Genomic DNA, 23,482 nt, shown 5'->3' with positions numbered 1-23,482 from the left:
GGAATGTGGTTGAGCCTGCAAAAACACGATAAGGGGTCTATACCTAATATTTTTGGATGGTCTGCATATGTCAAAGGTACATTTCCATGGAGCTGAACGAGCTTTCAGGATTAAACACCCATTTCTTACTCAAACAAGCTGAGGATGGCTTGGCCATCTTTACTCCTTCTGGGAAGGTGAAAGTATCAAAAGCAGGTTTGTAAACAAGCTTCTTTTCTTTCTATCACAAATTGACCCTGCAAACAACAATAACAAAGATTATTTTTTCTTGCCTTTCTCAACAAAATACAAAAATAAATTTCAGTTTGATTTTTTTATTCTGTAGTGTTTCTTTAAAATTTCCTACAATTTCCACATAAGGTGCTTCAAATTGAAAAGCGGAGATATTTTCCTTGTAATTTTTGTTTTTACACAGATCAGATCATTTTGCAAACTTGTCCCAAACTTACAAGTAGTTTTATTTTTACAAAATCTTCACTTTTTGGTAACTATGCTGCTTACACATTTTTTCCCCCCAGCTGAAATCCTGATGAGCTTGCATATTGTAAGGAAAAAAAGTACAGGTACGGATTTCTATGCTGATGTTTCATCACATGTGTGGGCTGATGCTGGCTGTAGGCATGAAATACAAATTTAGTATGTACAGATCTTGCTGATCTAGTAGAAGGATTAAATAACACATCGCCTGGCCCTTTTACAGAAGGATGATTCAGGCAATCCGTAGGTTCCTGGGCTGCTGCACAAAATCACAGCCCGATCACACGTGTATTATGGCATAAATAGATGAATAATAGCAACTGCGTTTTCAGTCCCACCCACGTTTCATCTCATTTTTTTAAATCACATAACACCTACACAGAATGCTTGGGTAAGACTGACAAACACACAGTACAAGAAAATCAATATATTGTTTTCTGTGTTTGTGTATCTCAGGAGGAAATAATAGCTGGGTTTCGTTTTCCTTTTTTTTTTTTTCTTTTTTTAAGGAAATAAATCTGAGAAAACAGCAGGCAAGTGGTAAAAGCCATTAGTTGCCATGGCATTTCAAAAGGTAAGTCCTCACAGAAGTGCATGTGAGATTGGACTGGAATGGGACACAGCTGTCCTACTCTAAAATACTGCTGCCTGGCTTCCTGATCAGGCTGGGGTCAGCTCCAGCACACACCGTGACCTTGAGAACCGGACCAGACCTCTTTTGAGAACTGGAAGAGTATTGCCCTTGTCTTGAATGGAGGCAGGACCAAGCCCTACCCAGAAAGTTTCATACACTACGTGTCATATGTACATGCCAGCATTATGCAACGGGGTGAAAAACGAAAACCTGTCAGGTACAGAACTGGTGCACTCAAGGACATACTGTTATTTGTTTTGCAGCTTTGCCACTCTACCAGGGATTAACAACGGGCCATTGATAGCTGCCATGATAAAGTCAAGCAAAACGCCTCATTTTTTAACTTTCAGAACATGATCTAAACTTTTGAGGGAAATGTCTTGTTTGGCCTCAAGGTTTTATTTTAAAAAAAAAAAATAACCTGAGAGAGCATTTACTTTTTCCAGCCTTCTCCCTCCACTTTCCCCCTCCTTTGTCCCCCAGCTAACAGCAGCAGACTGAATTCTCATCCCAGTTCCTCTATTATTTATTTTTTCAACCAAGCCAGTAGGTATTGTAAGTCGCCAACCTTTGCTTTCTGGAAATTCTTTGGTGTATTACTGCATAGCAGAGTGGTGTGACAAGGATAAAGAGATTAGAAGTAATTTCATATAACTCCTTTTTCTGTCAAAATCTGCAGAGGGCTTTTGCTGGTAGCTCCGAGTGTTGCTGAAATTCTTCATTAAAAACTTTCAATGTACAGGCAGGAAATCTCTAAGCACTAAGACACAGAGTAACCAAAACAGAAGGAGAGAAGGAATATTAAACCGAAGTCCGAACAGAGATAGAATACAAAGGGAAAAAAAACCTGCTCAAGTACAACAATAATAATGCATGTTATCTCCAAGGGGGTTGATTCCAATTCAGCTTTGAAAGCCAGAAAACCACGTGCTGATTTTCACTAATTTCAAGTAATTAGGCATAACCAGTGCAGACATGGGCTGTCCTTGCCACCATTAGGCAGCCGAGGTGGCTGTGAGCTGCTGCTGGATGGTCCCTACCACAGACTGCAGTGGCTCACACAAAATGTAGGCTGTGTTTTCCCTGTACATTTTACCATTGTACAACCTACACAGGCACGATCTGGCCAGTGGAGCTTGTTCAGGACCTCCACCCGCAAGTTAAATAAATTCTCTCTGTGGTAGGGCATTTCCCAATACAACTGTGGATTCATGAGGAGGTTCTCCTGGTAAGGTGGTCAGGTATGACCCCTAGTTTTGTTTATTGAGGGGGGTAGAACAGGGAGAAGGAGTAAGTACGATTTGGCTGACACAGCTGGGCCAGCCAACACTTGCACTGTAGACCTGACCAAAGCTTTGAAGATGAAAAGAAGGTTGCTTGCATTCTCTGTGATCATCCCACTGAATGAACAGAAGAATGGGCAGGCACGAAATGATAACGTCAGGCCTGCACTTTTTGAAAAGTTACTATCATGTGTTATAAAGCTATCGTCATGTGCTGCAGGTCCTCCTCGGAGCCAGTGACCTTGCAAAAGAACAAAGAGCCAACGAGCATGGGCGCAGGTGTGTGAAAGGGAATGTACCGCTGCCACACCGGGCTAGGAGAACAGTTTAAATGCTGCATCTCCTATTAGAGGGGTGAAAATTCTTCTTCTGCTTTTTATTTTTGGTCCTTTGCTCTGTTTGCGAATCATCCACCCTGTAGTTTTCATAAGCATGTTGGCAATGTGGGCTTGCTCAATGAAGGCTGCAGCGTGATCTGCCTTGTTTCAGCCTACTTGGGACAGTAGGTTCCATCCTCTTTTTCAACCATTTGCTCTGCGTGAGGGAGGTTGCTCTGTGTGCTTCATTTTTGACTCTGGATTTCAGGCTCATTGACCAGGGGCTGCCTTTCCCTCCAGTGGCTGTGATATCCAGTGAAACGGGCATCTTTCATTCGTCTGCTTCTGCTTCAGAGCAATGCATTAAAAGAACCAAATCCATGCCGGTTCACTCCTGCTGGGACATTCAATGCATTCTGGCCCTGATCCAGCACCTTTCAAGTCATTGAGGCTTTTGGAGTGGCTCCAGGGGAGGGGAAGCAGCCCCCCTGCATTTCTGTGCCTCAGCCCTAGCCTGTTTGAAGGCAAAATGCAAAGCAGAGAGACACCACGGTGCAGTGGGCTCCTCCGGGTCCACTGTCCCATCATCTCAGTCTCCTACCAATGTCCTGTTCCTCACCTGAAAACAGCTGAACTTCAGGTAACTATCACTTGTGATTACCATCCACCAGGAAAGGGAGAGCCGAACACCCTAGCGGTACAGGGTGGATTGCCACATTGGACTCCTGCTTTTACAAACCACTTTTATTAAATAGATCTCTAGAAGAGGTGTAATGTGGTGATCAGAGCCGTGCTGGACGTATTCCCTAGGTGAGGAGATGTCTAACACTAGGAAACCTAGCGAGGGCAATATCCTAGTCCTCAGCACTCTCTTCAGTATTTGTCTTCTGTAATCTCTTCGTTCTTCATCCTCCTATCTTTTCTTATCTTGCTAAGGACACAAGCCTCATTTATCTTTTCCACAGGCTGTTTTTCCAGCTGTAACAATGTCAGTGAAAGAAGCTAGCCCTGCAAGATGCTCTCCAGCCTGCCAGTGCAGATGTGTGCAGGACCACTGCATCCAGAATGAACCTGAAACCAGCCCCTAAACCAGTGGAGTTCAGGGCGTGGGTGACTCCTGCCCACAAGAAGCTGGCATTTGCTCCTACCTCTTTTACCCAATGGACATGCAGGGATGTGGATAAAACACAGAAACAGGCCACAGCGCAGACACAACATCCTGGGATTTCCCCTTCCCAGCCCAAAATCTAATCAGCTGTTGGTGGTGAGGATGTCTCTTCTTCTGGTTTCTCCTCCCAGCCCCACAGCTCCCCAGCCATGTAGCAGCGGGCGCTGGTACCACCCCACCCCAGGGGCATGCACCCCAACACAGGCTCTCCAGTCCAGAAGGGACTGAAGCATTGTGGTGCTTTCCCCAGCTGCCCTCCACCCTGACAAGAAGTACCACTGTCCTCAACCCTGTGTTTCACTAGGCAAAGGTGCCAGCCTGGGTCTGAAAGAATGCTGCAGAACCATGCATGCGAAAGCGAGCGCTGCAATGTGCTGCTCCCCCTGATAAGGGTCAGAGGTCCCCTGGAGCACCCAATATTTGGAAGCTGGGTGCTGCAAATTGGATTCCACCACTGCCCCAGACCCTCATGGGAGATGGTGGCCTCCTTTGCTTGCTCTGCAGTGCAGAGGGTGGCCCTGCTCCAGCAGAGAAGCCGGGTTTGGGCACTGATGGTGCCTGCTGTCCCCACCACTCTCCCAGAGACGTCGGAGGGGACCTGGCACCTGATGCACTGAGAGAAAGGGGAACTTGTAGCTAAGGCAGATAAACAGGCTCTTGATTCCTGCTTTCTGTCTTCGCTCTGCGCATGGATCCTGTGTATCACTGGCCAAGTCATTTAAACCAAGTTTTGTATAGATGGTCACCAACTGCATGTTCCTTATTTTGGGGTGGGAACGTTTTCTGATCTGCAGTTTGCTTGCAGAATTAAGGAGCACTTAGAGTTGCAAGTGATCTCGCTGGGAAATGTGTTTTGAAAATGTGGATCTTAAGCAAACCCAAGTTTTCTGGGAAACAGAGTCATAAGGCGAGCGGTGCGACTGACTCATACTGCCAGCTGAAGTGCAAAAGAAAAAAAAGAAAAAGGGAGGCAGTTTATTTTGCCCCAAAGCAAACATTTCATTTCTGGATTCTCTACCCCATTTTTATTGTTAAATTTGGTCAATTTTTTAAATGAAATTCCATTCTAAAGCAAAAAAATGTGGTTGCATTATTTGGAAAATGTGCAAGTAACATTTCAACTTATTTGAATATGTTTATTTCTCTTTACCCAAAATAACCTGCTAAGCTTGATGTAAATCTATAGCTAGAGCTTGTTAAACCTAAAGCACATTTTTCAGTGAAGATGACCTTTAACTAAAAAGGTTCACCTGTGCCTGGCCCTGTCATCATAAATTCTACACTCAAAACTATGGTAAACTTCTTAATTTACATTCTGCATCCCTATTTTTTTAGTAAATAAATATCAAAGGCTTGTTGTGCAGATTATCTCATTACTGCTTGTGAAGTATTTAAATACTATAGATTAACACCATTAAAAAGCCAAAGAGTAGTAAATCTCTCTTCAGAGTGAAAAAATAAAAAAGAATGAAGCATATACATCCTGAACAGTAGGAGAAAAGAAAAACAAAATTGCTCACTGACCACCCTCCTTTTCATACATGGTATAAAGGAAAGATCCTACAAAAAAAATCAGTGGCACTAAATGTGACAAAAAAACAGGTTCATACTATAATAATACATACCAGAAGGCAAATTAGGTTTGTGCAGACTATAAATCTGGTACTATCTGAATTACACGCTTCATATTTTTTCTGAGTCTATGCACTGTTTCCTAAGCTTTTATGTATTTTTTTTTTGATGCAAACTGAAACCCAACCCCAAATTCCATCATGTGGCATCCTACTGATGCGTGTGTCACCCGGAGGGGTAGCACATGAGGTATACCGCACAGACTTCTGCTCCACGAAGTAACAACTGAGTAAATCACAGAGGTAGGGCAGCAACCCAGCCCGGCCTTTGCTGGCAGCACCAGCAGGAGAGGGAAGAGGCAGGAACGGGGGGCTCCTTCCAGCCTCCCGAGGGAATGGTGGTGCTGGGAAAAGTCCTGGATTCACAACCCCAAGCGCTCCAGCTCAGCTCTGTCCAGGCTCCTTGGACAATGTGCCCCCAGCTCCCACCCCACCCTCATCGGATACCAGCGCCTGTTTCTTTGCTCCCTTTGCTCCCGCTCTCAAGCTCAGCCATAGAGAGCCTAGAGGCCTTGTATCACACCTGCAGCTAAAGCCTTGCTCAGATTGGAGCACACGCAGAGTGAACAGCGGTTTCTGGGACTCGGATGTTAAAAGCTGAAGCCTCCACTACGCGCATGGGAACTGTGATTTTCAAAGGTTCATATCCTGCTTAAATCTGGGTACTTCTGCACAAGACCCACCTCCCTGCTAAAGGTCAAGTCACTGCCCTAGCAAGAGGTTGCAAAAATTTGAAAAGAGCAAATTCTCAAACTTTGATTTTCAGATACAGTCGAATCGTTTTAGGTTAAACGACTCTCCGGCCTCTATCCAGGCAAATGCAGAACAATTCACATGCCTCAGGTGGACATTTTGCCATGCAGCATTTCAGTCCAGGGATTTAAAGCTTTGCAAAATTAGGAGCAAATGAAAATAGCTGCCTATCAGAAAATGCAGGGCATCCTTATTAACCAGATTGGCTGTCGTCTTCCTTCTGCATCTGCTCGTACGCTGGGAACTCTGGGATGCAAAGTCTGATGCACTTGGAGTAGTTACAGTCCCAGATCTCTGTAGGGTTATATTGTGTGCAGATTTTTTTCCGGAATGGGCTACAAAATTTATATCTATTTATTAATACTAAAGCTACGGGCGCTTTAGCAGTGCATTTCAAACTGTTTTTCCAAAAGCTGTGGTCAAAAGCAGAAACCTGGGACTTGTCACAACCTGGGGACTCCCAGATCTCCCCCGGCCGCAGGGTTTCACAGCAAGCGCCTCTCAGCTGCCCTCGCTTCACAGGGGCACAGCGGGAGCACGAAACGCAGCCTGCCAGGCAGTTCCCCACCCTCCCTCGATGGCTTGCGTCATGGTGATTACAAAGACCTACATAGCACCAGCAGCACTTCCCAAAGGCCCCCTTGCCCCAGGGCCGTGGGGGAGGACGGTGTAGGAAGGGGAGCTGAGGCAGGGAGCTCGGGGGTGCCAGAGGTTTGGGTTAGGTGTCCAGCTGATCAGCATCTTCCCTCTTCCCCCTTCCCTCATCCCTCCCTGGGGGCTTTCCCAGCACAACTGCCCATGCACAACTGCCCAACCCTATCAAAATGGAGGCATAAACCAAACACACAGAAAAAACCCAGAGATTTGCCATAGCTCCCCAAAGATCAGCCATACCAGATCCTGTTGCAAGACCTCACAACCCAATGGGATGTTCAGCTATACTGGTAGAGACCAGTAACCACAGAACAGATATCCACAGCAACCAGAAACAACCCGCTTGACCGTCATTAACTCGTCCATGCCATTTTCTGTGGCAAGGCAGGGACGTGAACCTGGTCCTAAGCTTCATACTGGTGCCTTTCCTGCAAAACCAGTCATTCGTATACTTTGCTTCTTGCCTGGCTTGTTCTACACCCTATTGCACATATATATACAATAGTATGTGTGAACTCAGAAGAAGCCTTTTTAATAGTGATTGACATCTGCAAGAGCTTTGAGAATGCAATGATTTTGGCATTGGTTACTTTGCAGGTAAGGATTAACAAACCGATGCGTTCACAACCAACTGATGTTCTTTGTTTAAAACAGGACACATTTCAAAATCGAGGCAGCTTTTAGAGTTTTTGCAGAAAGATTGTACTTTGATTTGGAAATAGGGAAGCACAACAGATTGCAACACGGAACAGATAAGATTAGAGGAAGAGCAAATGTGATAGAAATGGTTTGGATCTATAGAAGGAGCAATAAAATGCTGCTCATCTCACATCGTTCATGTTCAGTGCTTGTTTTAGGAGACACAGAGGCAGTGCCCCCTTGTCAGAGGTGAGACAGAAGCTGAGCCCTTGCTGCATTTTGGCATCGTGGCTGGAACCCAGATCTGAACAATGTAGAAACGCAGTGAAAAGGAAAGCCTGGTTCCTTCACCTTGCATGTCATCCAGAGCTCCTGACGTTGGCGGGGAGGGGGTTCATCCCTTCTGTTTCTCCATGGTACCAGCATCCAGATATTTAGCACTCTGAACTGGCTTGCATATGCGCTGGCGCTTCACAGACTCCCTTGCTCAGCAACCCCTCGCTTTGCATTCTTGCAAACACGCATCCTGCTCCAGGATCCCTGGCCATGGACCCAAACTCACTGATGGAACACAGGCAGAGCAAGCGGAGAGCGTGGAGGCCCCAGCAAGAGGCACCCGTGCCGGAAGGCGAAGGCGGACATCGCAGGATGGGGAAGCAGTGAGTCAGCGGGGAGCGCTGTGTGCTGACTGCCGTGTTGTGCCCTACAGATGCAGCCTGGCCACCAAGGAGTTTTGATCCTGTGGTTTTGCCCAAGTTTTGCTTTGAACACAGAACTCAGAAAGAAACTTGCACAACAACGACTAGCAAGCTTATCTAATCCTCTTTGCACTGGCCTTAGCACTGGAAAGGGTCTATCCAACCCATTTGTGGGTATTCCTAGGGCACGACTACCCACATGGGGACAGATTGCCTCCTATCTGCCCTGGGGTAGCACGATTACGGCTCCCAGACTACAGCAGGAGCCTTTCTGATTACTTTGGAGTACAAGAAAAAAAGATCATACGGTTGCCCACATATTAAAAACACAAAGGTTTGTCCAAAGATACTATAAACTTACACCCCAGCTTACAAGTCCCCTGTGCAGGCTATCCCTTGGGTACCCACAGAGATCACGGAGTGCCGTGTTCTTTAACTGATTTTCCCTATTACCGGTATGAAGCTTTATTGCAAATCTAACCTTCTAGGCTTATGGATACATGGCATTTTTCATAAAACTAAGTTTATTACACTGCCCATAGGTAAGTAGATCGCACCATCAGCAGTTTTGCTTCCATTTTCTTTGCAGACCCTGTATTTTTTACACAACTTATTTATTTGGAAAAAAACAGTTGTGTCTATTGGAAAATATAAAGATGGAGAGATGCTTCATGCTAGAAGCAAGTGCGTCCCTAACACCTCTTGTATATACGCAGCATGTTCTTTAACAACTTGTCTCCTATGGCACTCCTCAAGAGTGCATTTCTAGTGTTCCACAGGAGGAGAGGAAAAAAATACGTATTTCCTATCTATTGGTGGGGAAACTATGGCACAGTGAGGGAAAATGATCCCATCAAGATCATCCCCCTAAACCAGAGACAAAGGTGGTAGCTAAACACTGACAGCTGACTGACAGTGCTTTCGGAATTAAAAATCCAGCTCTGAGACAGATTTGTGTTGATACCTGCTGTGCACATACAGAGAAGCCTGCCTCTGTTTAGAAGCAGCAAGGTATTCCCCAAACAGCTGCAGAGTTAAACTTAATCAAAGCCTTGTTCTCCACGCCTGTAGGGGTACACAGCACTTTGAGTTCACTGAAGCCAGTGGTCACTGATACCAGTGTAGAAGAAAGGCCACTATTTGCATAAGGAATGCAATAACATATAAGTATATAACATAAAAATTAGAAAAATTTATATATTCATGTAAATATAAAAATATAATAACATACTTTTCCTCTCTTTTTTTTTTTTTTTTTTTTTTTTTTTTTTTTTTTAAAGCTCAGCTATCTGCAGATGGAAATGCCAGGATCCGGCTCAGATTTCAGCTGCCTTGGTAAAGCCACAAGCTGAGGCTGGTCCAACCGGCTCAGCTCTCCGCTGTGTTGCTTTACCGATGGGATGGACACCACAGCAGTGCCAACAGCCCACTCCCAGCAACCCCACTGCCCAGGGGCCAGCAGGATCGCGGGTAACACACCTCTCCCAAATCCCTGCCATGTGCCTCTCTTCCTGCTAGCACACCACCTTTGGGAGATGACAGGAATCAAAAAGCCACAGTTAAAACTCCAGATAATGCTGTAGCTAGAGGGGAAAAAACCCTGGAACCTCTCTGTGAGCAAAACAGCCACTTGCCCTGGGCTTTTCTCATTCTGATGAGAAAGCCAACAGCCAAGGCCACCAGTGCCTCCAGTCTAGCAATATTTAACTGCACTTACTCAGGGATTCTGGCCGTTTATTCACATCCCTCAGAGCTGTAGGTTTTATACAGTGCCCCATATATCAACCAAGACAGTGAGCTGATAAACCTTCATGAAGCAGGTGGCCATGGGAATGGCCAGGAATTTGCACAGGAATTTCGACCGGCATTTTCTTCCTACTTAGACTCATAAGGTCAGCAGACAGTAAAAACTAAAATTACTTGTCAGTCTGTCTTGCTGCTTACCAGGAATGTAAGCAGACAGACGAATACCCGCAGAAAACCTGGATTCTCAAGAGAAATGAAAATTGAGCATGGGAAGACATGGTCTCTGATCTTCTCAGCACCTCAAATAAGGACCTGCAAATACTCATGGTAAAAGGTGGGTCAGAGAAAAGACTTTCCAATACCAGGAAGGGCTCCAGGGGCTGCAGGCTGGCCCATTACAAGGCAGGGAGGAGCAGCATGTGTTCAGGAGCCCCTGCTCGTCTTGGACCATGTTGGACCCACAACAGGGGCAGAGCACCCAGCATACCAGACATCCCTCACCACCACTGTGGCACTTGGGAAGATTTATTCTGCACACACACAGTCTGACCTGGGTGACTCACACAGGTAAGACGACACTTGGGTCTTCAGTATGTGGAAGAAGTAGGTAGAAGCCTTTTTGTTTATTATTGCTCAATGCAATTAGCTTCTACGAAAATCACTTTTATTTTCCTTCCTTGCAGGACAGTTGTGGCCTGGTTGGACCCTGTCCAGGTCGAAGCTTGCTCCTGGGCCCTGGAGTTGTGCAGCACCGCCAGGTGTGTCTGCAGCCGCCCTGGGGCCTGGGTGCTTGGGTTGAGCAGACAACTTTGTCAGCAGCATCTCCTTGCCCTGTTTGCTTTGTAAACACTAAGTAAGACGCCACAGATGGCAACAACAATAGGCACGTTCAGATCACCTTGATCTAACCTGAGGCACCTCTAGTGTCCCATCCATCCAACGCGCATTCAGCAACTCAGATAAGGCGGGTCTTTCCTTGTCTTCTTCATGAAGCCAAGAAGCAAAGGACGAAGTCAAGCTTCAAAGATCCACAGACTGTACTACCGTCCCAAAAGTTTGAATACATCCACCCACAAAATCTACCTCTGCCTGCAGCTTTACCTGTGACCATGCTCCTGTGAGCTTCAGGCACCTTATTAGTGCTATCTTTAATGGGAACACTAATGTCAGTGAAATGCTCCCTGTGAGGACTAGCACTCACATTAGGATGTGGGTACCGGGGCATGAACTCTGGTGAAATTGCAGCATCCACAGCCAAAGGAAATTTTACTGCCAAAAGCATGCACATGACGGGGACATGGCCTGAAGTCATGTTAATAATGTGAACATTTTATTAAGGTGAGCTGAATGTGCTCTTTTGTTGTAAAAACATCTTGAGGACATGTCCCTGCGTGCATGTTCGTGTTTGACTCTATCTTCCCTCCTTGCCTTTGGTGCCTTTTTTCCCAGCCCTGTCTCTTCCTCCCTCCCCAGTCCTGAAGGCTCCCGCAGTCACACCCTGCATGCTGGCCACCCGGTCCCCGCGCCCTCTATTTCTCACTCTAGCACACATTCCAGCTTTAAGGATCTCAGTAAGACACAGTCGCTTCATACTTCCCTCCCTCCAGGTCCTGAAACCTCCTTGTTGCTTCAGCAGCAAGGCTTTCAAGCCCTAATGCAGCATCCCTGCCTCAGATATTCCCTAACTGGGATCAGGCTATGCTCAGTGGTTTGATCTTCCCCCCACTTCCTCCCTCCTTCTCTTTACAAGGATCCCTTACTTCCCATTTCTCATTCACTCCCTTCCCTTCCCAGCCCTGCAGACACCTCCCCTTCACTCAAGTCCTCCACCTTCCTCTTCCTGTTCTGATTCTCTATTTTCCTCTTGTCGCTGTTGCAGATTTATGCTGATGACCCATATCACCCCCTCATCATGCTGTGTCCATCTCACCTATTCCCTTCCTCTGCTGCCCTGGTATTTTTCTTTTGCTCCTAAAAAAGGCCATTTATTCGGCACGCACCGCTCAGGCTCCAGGCTCCCTACTGCTGAATTTCCCCTGCACTAACCTTCAAGTGGTCCCATTCAGCACCATCTATTCGCCTCCCCCATCGTGTCTCACCATTCAGCCTCTCTGTGATTTCCACCCTGTCAGCCCTGCTGACTTCTCTTTTGCTTTTAACCCTCATCTTTCTACCAAGTTCAACTGCAAACTCTCCCTATACTTCAGTTTCCTTCAATTTGCTTTCCCATCAATATCCAGCCCAACTGATGCCCCTCACCCACTTTTTTCTGCTGTCTTCTGAAAGCCTAGCCATCCCTTCCAGCTCAACGTGGATAAAAGAGAGTCCCTGACACCCCCCACTCTCAAAGGCTCTTCGAATCTCTTTTCTCTCCTTTCCTCAGTGACAATTACTGCTCTGTTCGCAGAGAGGGCAAGGTGTTTATTCGGGCAGCCTTGCTTTCAAGGTACAGCTAAGATCTGTTGATGCTTTCCACTTACATGTTCAAGAGGTTGCCTATTCTATCTGGTCTCACAGCTAAACCACTTCTCCGGAGTCTCACCCTTGCATTATCTCAGAATCGGCGACATCCTTTTCTCTGCTTTCACAATTGCAGTCTTGATCCGCTGTTTCATCTTCCAAATGCTATTACAAGGGTCATTTTCATAGCCTGATGCTTTGAGTGTGCCATTCAATTTTGCGCTTCTGTTGACCAGCTCTCCATTCCCTAACAAATAAAATATTAGGCATCCTTACACATGACGCTTGTGCAGGCAGGCAGACCTGAGTGACAAATGGGTGCCTTTTGCCACTTTTGAACCCAATTTATACTTCTCATCAAGTAACTTTTCTGTTTTCCCTCATAATTCCTCCCTGAGAGTACCTCCCTGGCCACAGCTGCACAGAAACTTTGCTCATCCCTCCAAAGTTCCTTCTAAAATCTCTCCCTTGCTGCTGAAATAGTGCAACAGCAGCCAGGCTGCCAGCGTGCTGCACCCGCTCTGCACCCAGCTGACCCCTCTCACATTTCCTTGTGCTCCACCCTGCGTCTAACCCATTTCTTGCCTCTCGCCAGGTATTTAATGCATAAACCCTGCACGACGGCGATGATCCTTCCGCTCCGCCTGCGCAGCAGGTACACACGCAGCAGCAACACCCCGGTCAGGAATCCCGGGTCTATGACAGTGCAATAATTAACGACGTCTTTAATGTTACCAAGAACTCAACTTGCTGAGGCTGAACCTACACCCTGACTTGTGGCGGAGCTTCCTAAGTTTCTCCGATAAAAGACAGAAATGCAGAGGCAGTATTTCAGTTTATTTCAAAGGTAGAACTCAAGTACATCCATTGGGTACTCAAAAGACCAAAATACGAATGCAAATCCTGTGCTACATCATTTGGGGTGGTGCTTCTCCGGAGCAAACCTCCTGATGGCCCCAGCGTCGGTGAATAGGACAGCGAGCATTTCGGTTGTTAGTGGTTGGTTAAGCCATGCTCACTTTGGAAACAGCTGAAAGTTACTTTTATATCATGATTCTTGGTAGAGGATTCCTGTGCATTTGCAGTTTCTTCCATCTCGTGCCAAATAAGCCCATCTGTACTGATTTAGTCTCAGCTTTACAACCAAGCTAGGTAAAAGCTAATGTCCAGACCTCACATGTATTTTGTAAAACAGACGCTTAAAAAAATATAAATAACCCCTCTCCTTCTCAAATGAAAGCTTGCTTGTGATCCTGGCAAATGAAAAGCCTGGAAAAGACAAAAATGCCCTCAAATACCAGGTAGTCAGCTTTGCAGTTACTAAGAAGTTGCTTTGCTCTGTTGAGTTCACTGTGTCACCAAAACCCCAACAGCCGCAGCTATACAAAGCCTGCATTGTCTCAGCAAGGCTACTGAGAAGATATTCCTGATCTTGGCAAGAGCTAGGTGTACCCAGAAGCATTTTATTGAAAAAAAAATTACAAGAGCAGAAAGAAATATTATTTTAGGCCTCTTACTGGAAAGATAAAGGTCAGAGTCCTTCCTTCTGCTAAAGCAGCACACAAAAACATCCAGTTCACAGGAGCCATGTTACAACCCTGAAAATTGCACCTAAAAATCCCCATATGAAACAAATTTCAAAGTGACTTGACTACAATATAAGGAAGGATTTGTCAGTTTAGGTCATCGGCAATTTGGAGATCTCAACTTCCGGACGAAGGAGGTGACTACAAACACCTGTAGACAGGCATGGAGGTAGCCCCTTCATAGTTAGTCTCTCAGATCTGCTTCCTTGCTACAAAGCAGACCTGATACAAATCTTTACCTGATAAAATATCAGGTAAATATCAATAATAAATACCAATACCTGATAAAAATCTTTATGTTCGTCCAAGTCATTGATTTCTTATTTTCAACAGGAACAGGATGTGGCAACATTTCTTCACAAAAAAGCACATATTTTCCCTAATTTAATTTCTCAATAAATCAGAGCAATGTTGATTTGGGAAAATATGCACAGATGATCAGGGCCAGAGGTTTGAATGAAAACGTCAAGATTATGTCATCGTTTCACGTATCAGTGTAGTATTGCATCTGCTGAGGTTTGTCACTCCAATACAGTAAACCACCAGGTGCCTGTATGCCCACTCCAGAGTAACCCCCAGATCTTCTTCTCTAGCTGCTCTTTAAAGAAATAGGAGATTCATACAGTTTCAATATTTCATCGCCAACCCAATGAATGGGGTTTCAATAAACACCTAAAACCATAAAAATCGATCTCATTGGTTGTCAGAGCCAATAATAAATCTGTGACGGTAGAATTATGAAGCACCATCTATGTTGCTGGGATTAAATATTTTTAATCAGCTACAAAAAAAACATCATTTCTAGCTTTTTACCCAAGTGGTCTTCAATGTCATAGGGAGGAACAGCTGACAGAGGTAAAAAAATATCCCAACAAGCAAAAGCAAACCCCTCTGCCTTCTGTCAGATGCTCTCACAGCTTTCGCAGAAGAGGGTGCAGCATTTCACAGAGCGGTAGCAGAGGAGCAAGGGGGCACAGGCCACATGGAGGAAGCCAAGGCCTCGGGCATCCCCAAAAGCAGACCCTGGTGCTGGGGAGAGCCCTGCCGAAGCCGGCCAGGCACGGGGCCACGCAAGGTCAAGGCTTCAGACCAAAATGCCACTGAAACAGAAAGTATTCCATCAAAGTTTTGCGATCTCTGTGGCTTATATTAAATACTTTTATTCCAAAGTTTTCAACCTTTTTTAAATATGGTGTATTGAAGGCAGCACATTCCTTTACTTTCTGAAACTTCAGACAAAGATTTCGCATCCTGGGCTGCTGCGGGGACACACATGATTAGCCATCGTATTTACATGCCAGCCAACTCTAAATATTTCCCTAACAACACCTTGGGCCCCCAGCCTGTGTCTCAGAAGGTACCAGCACCCGAAAGCAGGGGAAGGAGCCGGGGTCTCCTTGGGCAGGCAGGCGAGGCGGGAGCACCTGCCCTCAGCTCCCCGGCGGGCACAGGGCTTTAAAACAAAGCCAGGAGAAAAACCTCTCCAGGGACGGGAATATGCAGGGGAGTGTGGAGAGAGGGCGAGAGAAGGAACGCACCAGGGAAGTGTTTGTCTCTTCATTTATCTCCCAGGCAGCAGTTTGCTAAGCCTTTAGCACTCGCGCTACGAGCTTGCGGACACCAAACACTGGCGTATTCCCAGTGTTATCTCCGTCTCCTCTCCGAGAGTGCGCATTGCCTTCCGCTGGCAACCGGCCTGTGCCCGGCCGCTCGCCGCCGCCTCGGTTGCGAAAGACGCCCAGTTCCCCCTCTCGCATCATGTGAACTCGGCTCAACTGGTAAAGAATAATTGCAGGCTTGTCCAAATTATCGTTTGCAAAGTCTAGGAGGCACAGAAAGGCACTGATATTCAATTTACGTTAGCCTCAGGCGGCTCATTTCAGCCCGGTCTTACGGTCCTGCCATCTGCCAGGTCAGCCCAGTTGAGCTGATAAAATTTAGGAGGCATTTTGTGATCTGTTAGGTCCCAGCCCGTCCTTAAGTATTACAATACTTTGGCTTTAGCTCAAAGTTTTATTTAAATTCCTAAGAAGAAATGAACTGTGTAGCTTTCCCTCTAAAAAAAAAAATAATCTATTTCTTTTAACATGGATAAGGAGTCCCTGGTATTTCTCATCTAATCACACATACCTCAGAGTGCAGGAGATGCTTCAGCGATACATGTATTTTAAACCACCATCAGAAACTTTTCCCAGATAAGATCCCATTCTTATGCTAATGCCTCTAACAGAGCGGCAGACAGCAGCCTATCTCAGAGCCCACTTGTCACCTCCCTGTCACTTGTGCCACCGCTCCGCGTTCTGCACAAACTACGGCATTCTAAATGTTGAAAAAGAAGAAACAGCCATACAAACAAAATACTCCTTCCAAAATTCCCCCCAAAGACACTAGGCACGTCGTGGTGTCATTTTGATTTGACATGGGAGAAACATGCATCTTTTAATTCAAAACTCAAATCTGCAGATCACTTCTCGCTCTGTCCTTATTTAATATCCGCTCTCACCTCTCATCTGTCGCCTTTCCTCAGAGTCACAAGAAATCCATCACTTGGAAAGAGACACTGAAACTTCACCAAGAATCTCTGCCATCCTCTCCATTTACCTTCTCCCCCTAAAAATATTTTAAAATCTATTTTCTGAGTGAACTTCTGTCTTCTTATGTTGTCAGCCCAATCACAGAAGAGGAAACCCTCAGGTAAGGACGGCGGAAAAGCAGAGCAAACCGAAAAGCCACGGTACCTACCTGGAGCCCGACTCAGCACCCAGCACCATCCGCAGGAACGGCAATGTTTCGGGGCAGCAACCTAGCGCATTTTCCTCTCTACCCCGCTGCTAGATGAGAGTTGAGCAACTCCTCACACTGCTGCTTGGAGCAACAGCTCTCCCAGCCTTAACCCCCCTCTCTTGGCTCTTTGCTCTCTCTCTCTTAGCCACGGTACCTACCTGGAGCCCGACTCAGCACCCAGCACCATCCGCAGGAACGGCAATGTTTCGGGGCAGCAACCTAGCGCATTTTCCTCTCTACCCCGCTGCTAGATGAGAGTTGAGCAACTCCTCACGCTGCTGCTTGGAGCAACAGCTCTCCCAGCCTTAACCCCCCTCTCTTGGCTCTTTGCTCTCTCTCTCTTTTTTTTTTTTTTTTTAAACAGAGTTTTTAAACACTAAAACTTGCAATTAGTACCAGCTAAGCTAAAGCCCCTGCTCACCCCTGCCCTAAGCCGCACATTCCAGGGCACGGAGCGGGACCCTGAGCTCCTCGCCCGCACTGCGCAGCTCTTCCACTCCCAGACCCGACTTTCTGCCTACAAACTTGATAAGGCTGCAGGAGCTCAGGAATACGCACCGAAACTCGGACAGGGGAAAAATTGGTCTCTCATCCCCAGCCTGGGTGGTGTTTTTTTTTATCCTCCCCCCCCTTCCTCCTCCCTTTCTCTCCCCACTCACAGTAGCAAGGTTGTCTCTTGACTACTCCCTGCCTTAAACTCACCAAACCAGATTTTTACTCCCAACACCTTCCCGTAAATCTGAACTGAAATTTTACCCTGCTCGCTGAGCCTTGGCTGGCTGAAGGCCAGTGCAGCATTCCTGTTGTTTTAAGAGGGCAGATTAAAAAAAAAAAAAAAAAGAAGAAGAAGAAAGAGAAAGGAAGAAAAGAGAGAGGGAAACCTGGAGAGATGCAAAGGCTGGAAGGAAGCGAACTTTTAGAGCAGCTTTACTAAAAATGCTGTGGGAGGGAGTGATTCCCTTTTATCTTTAATGGGCTAAACTAGTCATTTAACTAGTGATTTTTTTTTTTTTTCTTTTTGGCAGTATCAGTCATGAGAAAATACCCTCCTCAGCCATCTGCATCCTTCAGGTGGATGGAGATTTGGGAAGAAAATAAACCTCTGGTACTTACCTGAAGGATAGCATCGGAGGCGTCAGCATGGCAGGGAGAGGAGCCTACATCTTCGCCTGATCCAGTCACCCCAAGGCAGCGGTAACGCTGGTTAAGGAAGTGCCACATTTTACCCTTTTCTGACCTAAAGTTACATGTGGTTTCTAGAAAAGGAAGAAAAGAGAAACCAGTTTATAAAAAATAAAAACAGCCAAGCCTTCTTTTAACCTCCGGGTGATCCCTCTGCCCATTGTCTCAAAGGCTTAAAGAAACAAGACTGTAAACTTTCTCACCCCCTTTTACGTTACCTGTCTGTGCCTGGCTATGGGCTTTGATGTATTGAAACAAAGCACAAGACCTGTTTATAGTAAATGAAACCAACCAACAGAGAGGTCTAATTCAGACTTGTGACTAAACAAACTGGAACAGGAAGCACACACCAGCAGATTTTTTTTTTTAAGTAGTAATTCCTGCTTGCATTGTCATGCAACAGAAAAAAAAAACCCAAAAAAAAGAAAGTTTTCAGCTTTTCCCTTCAGTTACTTTTGTTTAAATGCAGGTGGGGGGGTTTTTTTGTGTGTTAGAAAACTTAATGCAGGCAATGTTTCATCACATATATGCAAGTTCTTAACAACATTTACTATCAGTAGTGATCTAAATAAGTAGACAGAGGATCTTCATCTAGGACAGCTGGACCAAGCAAGCCCCCAACAAACAGTACATTAGCAGTCCTGCAAGTTAAATCTTGTGACAGAAATTCATTCTTCATAATTCTTCCTAATTTAAAAATAATTATTTTTATTCTTAATTCATTCTTAGGAATTCTTAATTAAGAATTCTTCTTAGCTCTTCTTAATTTTTAAAAGAAATATTCACAGCTGAGTACATGCTACACTGCAAAAAGCGTATTACCTGTGCCTTTTGAAAGCAGTTTGTCCTTCTAAACATGTGTTTCGCTAATTGTATTCATTTTCCAGTAGAGGAAAATCCCACAGGTTTTACCTAAGCAAATCCACCTTGACTCCCTAAGAGAGTTTTGCTTCAGGCAGAAACTGATGAATCAAACTCCTATTGGGATAACACGTGAAGCCACATAGCCAAAAATTGCAAAGTTCAAGTTAGCAGCGTGTTCTCTCCAAACTATTGTAATTGAAAAGTTGATAAGGGGCATGATTCCAGTTTTAGTAAATGTATCAAGTATAAAAAATCTTTCAGAACTTACCAGTGTTAATGAGTAAATAATCGTAGGGAAAATTGTCACCAAATACTTGAATTAAAATGAGAATCCAGCATTAGCTGCAGACATTTTATGCAGTTAGATTCATTAAGGAAAAATAGTCCAGAAAAGCAAATAATGAGGGTCACAGTGGTACAAAAATTTCTTAAATATTCTAGCATCATCTTCCTTAAAAACATGGCCTATTTGTCCTAAAGCAAGGCTTTTCCATAGTGTCTTCATCTGATAAGTTTGCCAATAAGATCCCCAGGAAATCCATCTCATGTTGAGAGAGCTTATGCTCCATTTGCTCGATTTAGAGGAGCATTTGCTCCGTTTAGAGGAGCAAAACAGGCCTTACTGGCAGAAATACTTCTTTGTCAACATGTACAGATTACTTCTTCTAAACGAGAGTCTCTGTAACACAATGAATAGTATAGAAAATGGGAAGACATGAATATGGTGTCCAGCGAATCCAGGATGCAGCTATACTACCAAGAGCTGTGGGTGCACCAGTGTGGTAAAGCCAAATTTTGTAAGGTATGCTGCTAAAAGTGTAGCTCTGCCTCTTTTACTGCCTCGTTGCATGCACTTATGGGTCTCACCTCTGCCTGACATGCCTCTGAAAACCAAAAATTTCCTTTTACTGTCACAGTTATCCAACCATGAGACACCCTTGTCAGTGCTGGTCAGGCTAGATTCAGCATCCTTTCTGGAAGCCTTCTTTTCATGGTGAAGGTTCATGCCTTCTTTTCTGATGGAGGATTCAAATAGGTTTGCTTTGAAGATACCAAAGATAGGAAAGAGTTTGCTTTTTTTTTTTTTTCAGTGCAGTTCAGCTACAGGTTGTGTGTTACAGCACGTGGGGATTTTAGTTAGAGCTAACTCCAGGCCACAACTCATCTGACAAAACACCCGTTCTTGCTCGCTCTGTCTCCATGTGACAGACACTTTCCATGGGCCCACATGAGACTGCAAGGTACCACATCCATCTGCACACACCTGCAGGTAGAGGGATGGCCATGACACATCCCCTCACAGCTTTTTAATGGGTTTCCAACCTTTGGTGAGGACAGCGATTTCTACACCGCACAGCTGCCAGCAAAGCAGCAGTGCAAAACCTCCACTATTTATCCCTTGTGGCAATAGAGTATTTCATACCGTACTCTGATACACAGATTCCAGTTCAAATAAGGGTAAATGTTGTTCCTGAAGTGCGCTATCCTTTCTCAACGTACAGCAGCCGTCCAGATGACAGTAGCATTTCAGAAAAGTCTCCTCTTGACCATCAAATGCTGGATCTGTTGGAAGCTGAGATGGGATGAAAGCAGCCTTGAAAATTTATGATCAGTCGTAGGGATTGTTGCCATTGGGGGTTCAGGTCATCTAAAATTAAACATTAGATCAATTGATCTAATGGCAGTCTGAATCATTTTTTACATCAGAACAATTTTTCTCCCTCTATAAGTCCCAATTGTTCAGCTGACAAAGCGTTTTAAGGGGGTTGTGAGCTCTTTACATAGGAAGGAAAGAGCGACCCAGCCATAATTTGCTGCAGCACCCTCCAGTCTATGGGTTAAAATGAAAGAGCAGTCACAGCCCTGTAGCACAGAGCAGAGATTTCCTGTTCCTCTGCCAAGCCATGGTAGGGTTTCTGACCAAAAGAAAAGAATTTAATGAGTCCATAGCAAAGCAAATTAAGCTAAGTGCAGCATGATTAGGCTGTGAACACTAATCTTGAAAGGCAACAGTATTTGATTAAGGAAGGCGCCCTCCAAAACTGATCTTAAAATTGCAATAAAAAAATGTCTGTCTATGAACATTCAATGTTGGGGAGCTGGGGTTTTTTTTGGGGGGGGGGGTGTCTCTCAGTTTGTTATGTTTCTTTCTGAATATGGCTTCTTGTGGTGTCAGTTGTGCAATACCTATGGTACAGTTCATCACTACTGCCAAGAACTGACTTTACTGCAGCAAGAAACTGCACGTTTGAAAGTTTGGCGACTGCATTTCATTCAGAAGATTATGAAAACCCTTTCCCCCTCCCCCCCAATTTGGAAACTGTCCTTGTCTTCAGTATAACATACAATTTATTTGGAAAAGGTGTAAAACCAGCCGAAGTGCATATAACCTCCCTGTCCTGCTTAACTCATGTTTTTGTATTGATACAATAAAAAAAGTAGTGTAAAAGGAATCGGCGTTTTCAACAGAGAAGTCACTGTGGAGGACGTGGCAGGGGAGCTGGGTTTTTTTTGGGGGGGGGGGTGTCTCTCAGTTTGTTATGTTTCTTTCTGAATATGGCTTCTTGTGGTGTCAGTTGTGCAATACCTATGGTACAGTTCATCACTACTGCCAAGAACTGACTTTACTGCAGCAAGAAACTGCACGTTTGAAAGTTTGGCGACTGCATTTCATTCAGAAGATTATGAAAACCCTTTCCCCCTCCCCCCCAATTTGGAAACTACGAAAAACACTCAGGAATGAAATGTTTCTAAATATCACAAAACTAATTAGAGAAGTAGAATATTTGTTACCTCTGTAAAAAGACAAAGTTAAAAAGCCTCTATTTCAACTCTGAATTTTTGTTTAAGCTTTCTAACACAGAATGTTTCCTATGATTAAATATTTGGATATAATTCAGTAAGCAAAGGCAGTCTGCAATTAAGTCAGTCATTTTACAGTGTTTGATTTTTTTCCCAGTTAAAGCTGAAGCTCGGAGACCGAACGTTTCTGATAGTGGTCTGTGAGACACAGTCATTTCCTACATACAAGATCTCAGTATGCTTAGTCTGTGGCACAGCACCTTCTCGTCCAGAGAGGTCTTGTGGGGAGCAGATCTGGGACCCCATTTTTCAGTAAGAGGGGCAGCTAACGAAGAGGGCAGCAGAAGGGAAGAGAGCGCCCAACAAAACACTTGCAGATCTTCGGTCTCCTGGGACCACCCTGTCTCCACCCTGTCTTCTGCCCCATCCACTCTCGTGGGAGCTGGCTGAGGCCAGCGTAGCATCAGGGCAGAAAAACCATCCCTTTCTCAGCACGGCTCTGTCTACCAGTTCAAATGCCTCTTACCAACAAAGCTCCTGTATTGTAAACACTCAGCTTCTCCTCAGAACGTATTTACAGGTATTTTGCTGCCAGTACCACTCCAGAATTATTAATCTAACTCCTATCACTTGGGATGTGCACAGAGACCCTGTGGCTTGGGTACACCTTTTACTAACAAAACTGGCTTGGTTTGAGATCAGTTTCCATCAAGACCAAAAAAGCTTAATATAAGAGAATGAACTTCCTTTCAAAGATCAAATCCAGACACATAACTTCATGAAACGCATCACAGACTTGCACAGAAGAATTTGCTCAGAAATATTTTACGCGTAGGGGAAAAACCTTTTCTCTTTTCCTCATGTGGTCATGAAAACACCTCGTCACATTGATTGCAGGACTTTAATAGAATAGCTCAAATTATTCTTGATAATCCAAATTATAAGGATTATCATTTGAATCATTAAGAAATCATAGCAGCTGACATGATTTCCCCCATCCTCTTGCCTTCTTGTATTTTCTCACCCATGCTGTTTTCTCTCTGACAGGGCTCTGCCCCCCAGCAAGCCCCAGTGTGGGGATGTCACAGCAAGGCCTGTCTTTGATAGCGGCGGCTCTATTTTATCTTTGATGTAAGCCCTTTACTCAGGGGAGTGGGCACGCTTGATACGCCGTGTCCTCCTGCTGCATTCGGCCAGCAAATACTCCCTGGGGCTCCTGGAGCCTGAGAGGTACATCAGAGAACTTTAGTTCAGGGGTATCTGCATGAAGCACCTTGGCTGCACGTAACCATGCCCTTAAATAACCCTCGCTACACCTCCAACCAAGCCCACGGCTCGCAGGGTGCTGCAACAAGCTGCTGCTCTTCTTCCCTCTTGGTTTTATTACATTGTGCTGAGCTCTCTCACATTATGCAAAGTGGTTTTCCAGTCCTTGTGATAAAATGAGGACCTGAAAATGCTAGGGTAAACCCCTCTGAATGTAGTATTGCTCTTCTCTCTTAATTTCTCAGCTCAGAATGTGGATAGTTTGCACAGGGGATCTCGGAGATGTCTTCTGCCTTGTGGATGGTTGAGAATTCACAGGTGAAAACTTGGGCTCTCTCTTCATAACAAACATTTCTCTAGCTCAAAAGTGGAAGCCATTGCTGGTGAAATCAGAAGCTGGGTAAGATCACAAGGCTACGTGGTTAGAGAATTAACCCTGGCTAGGAGACACACTGAGTGCTGGTCTGGTATTTACTCTGAAGTCACTTCTCTTGGAAGGGAAGTGAAACAGGCAAAGGGCAGCAGAAGCACTTCAGCA

At 45.1% G+C, this 23,482-nt stretch overlaps 1 protein-coding gene across 1 annotated transcript in view; it reads right to left on the bottom strand.

Moving 5' to 3' along the window:
* The window catches only part of RBM47 (RNA binding motif protein 47), an 84,278-nt gene extending 65,957 nt beyond the window's left edge, over nucleotides 1-18,321 (bottom strand). Inside the window, exons 1-2 of the mRNA XM_035896736.1 lie at nucleotides 18,231-18,321; nucleotides 17,944-18,086 (exon numbers count right to left, since the gene is read on the bottom strand). Coding sequence (XP_035752629.1) covers nucleotides 17,944-17,972 — 29 coding nt within the window. The 5' untranslated portion in view covers nucleotides 17,973-18,086; nucleotides 18,231-18,321. The remainder of the gene's footprint in view (nucleotides 1-17,943; nucleotides 18,087-18,230) is intronic.
* Between the last annotated feature and the right edge of the window lie 5,161 nt (nucleotides 18,322-23,482).

This window comes from Egretta garzetta, unplaced genomic scaffold, assembly GCF_000687185.1.
Source record: "Egretta garzetta isolate BGI_Z169 unplaced genomic scaffold, ASM68718v1 scaffold256, whole genome shotgun sequence".
NCBI classification, from domain to species: domain Eukaryota; kingdom Metazoa; phylum Chordata; class Aves; order Pelecaniformes; family Ardeidae; genus Egretta; species Egretta garzetta.
The sequence above is the reverse complement of the archived record's forward strand: the minus strand, read 5'-3'. Positions and strand labels throughout refer to the sequence as shown.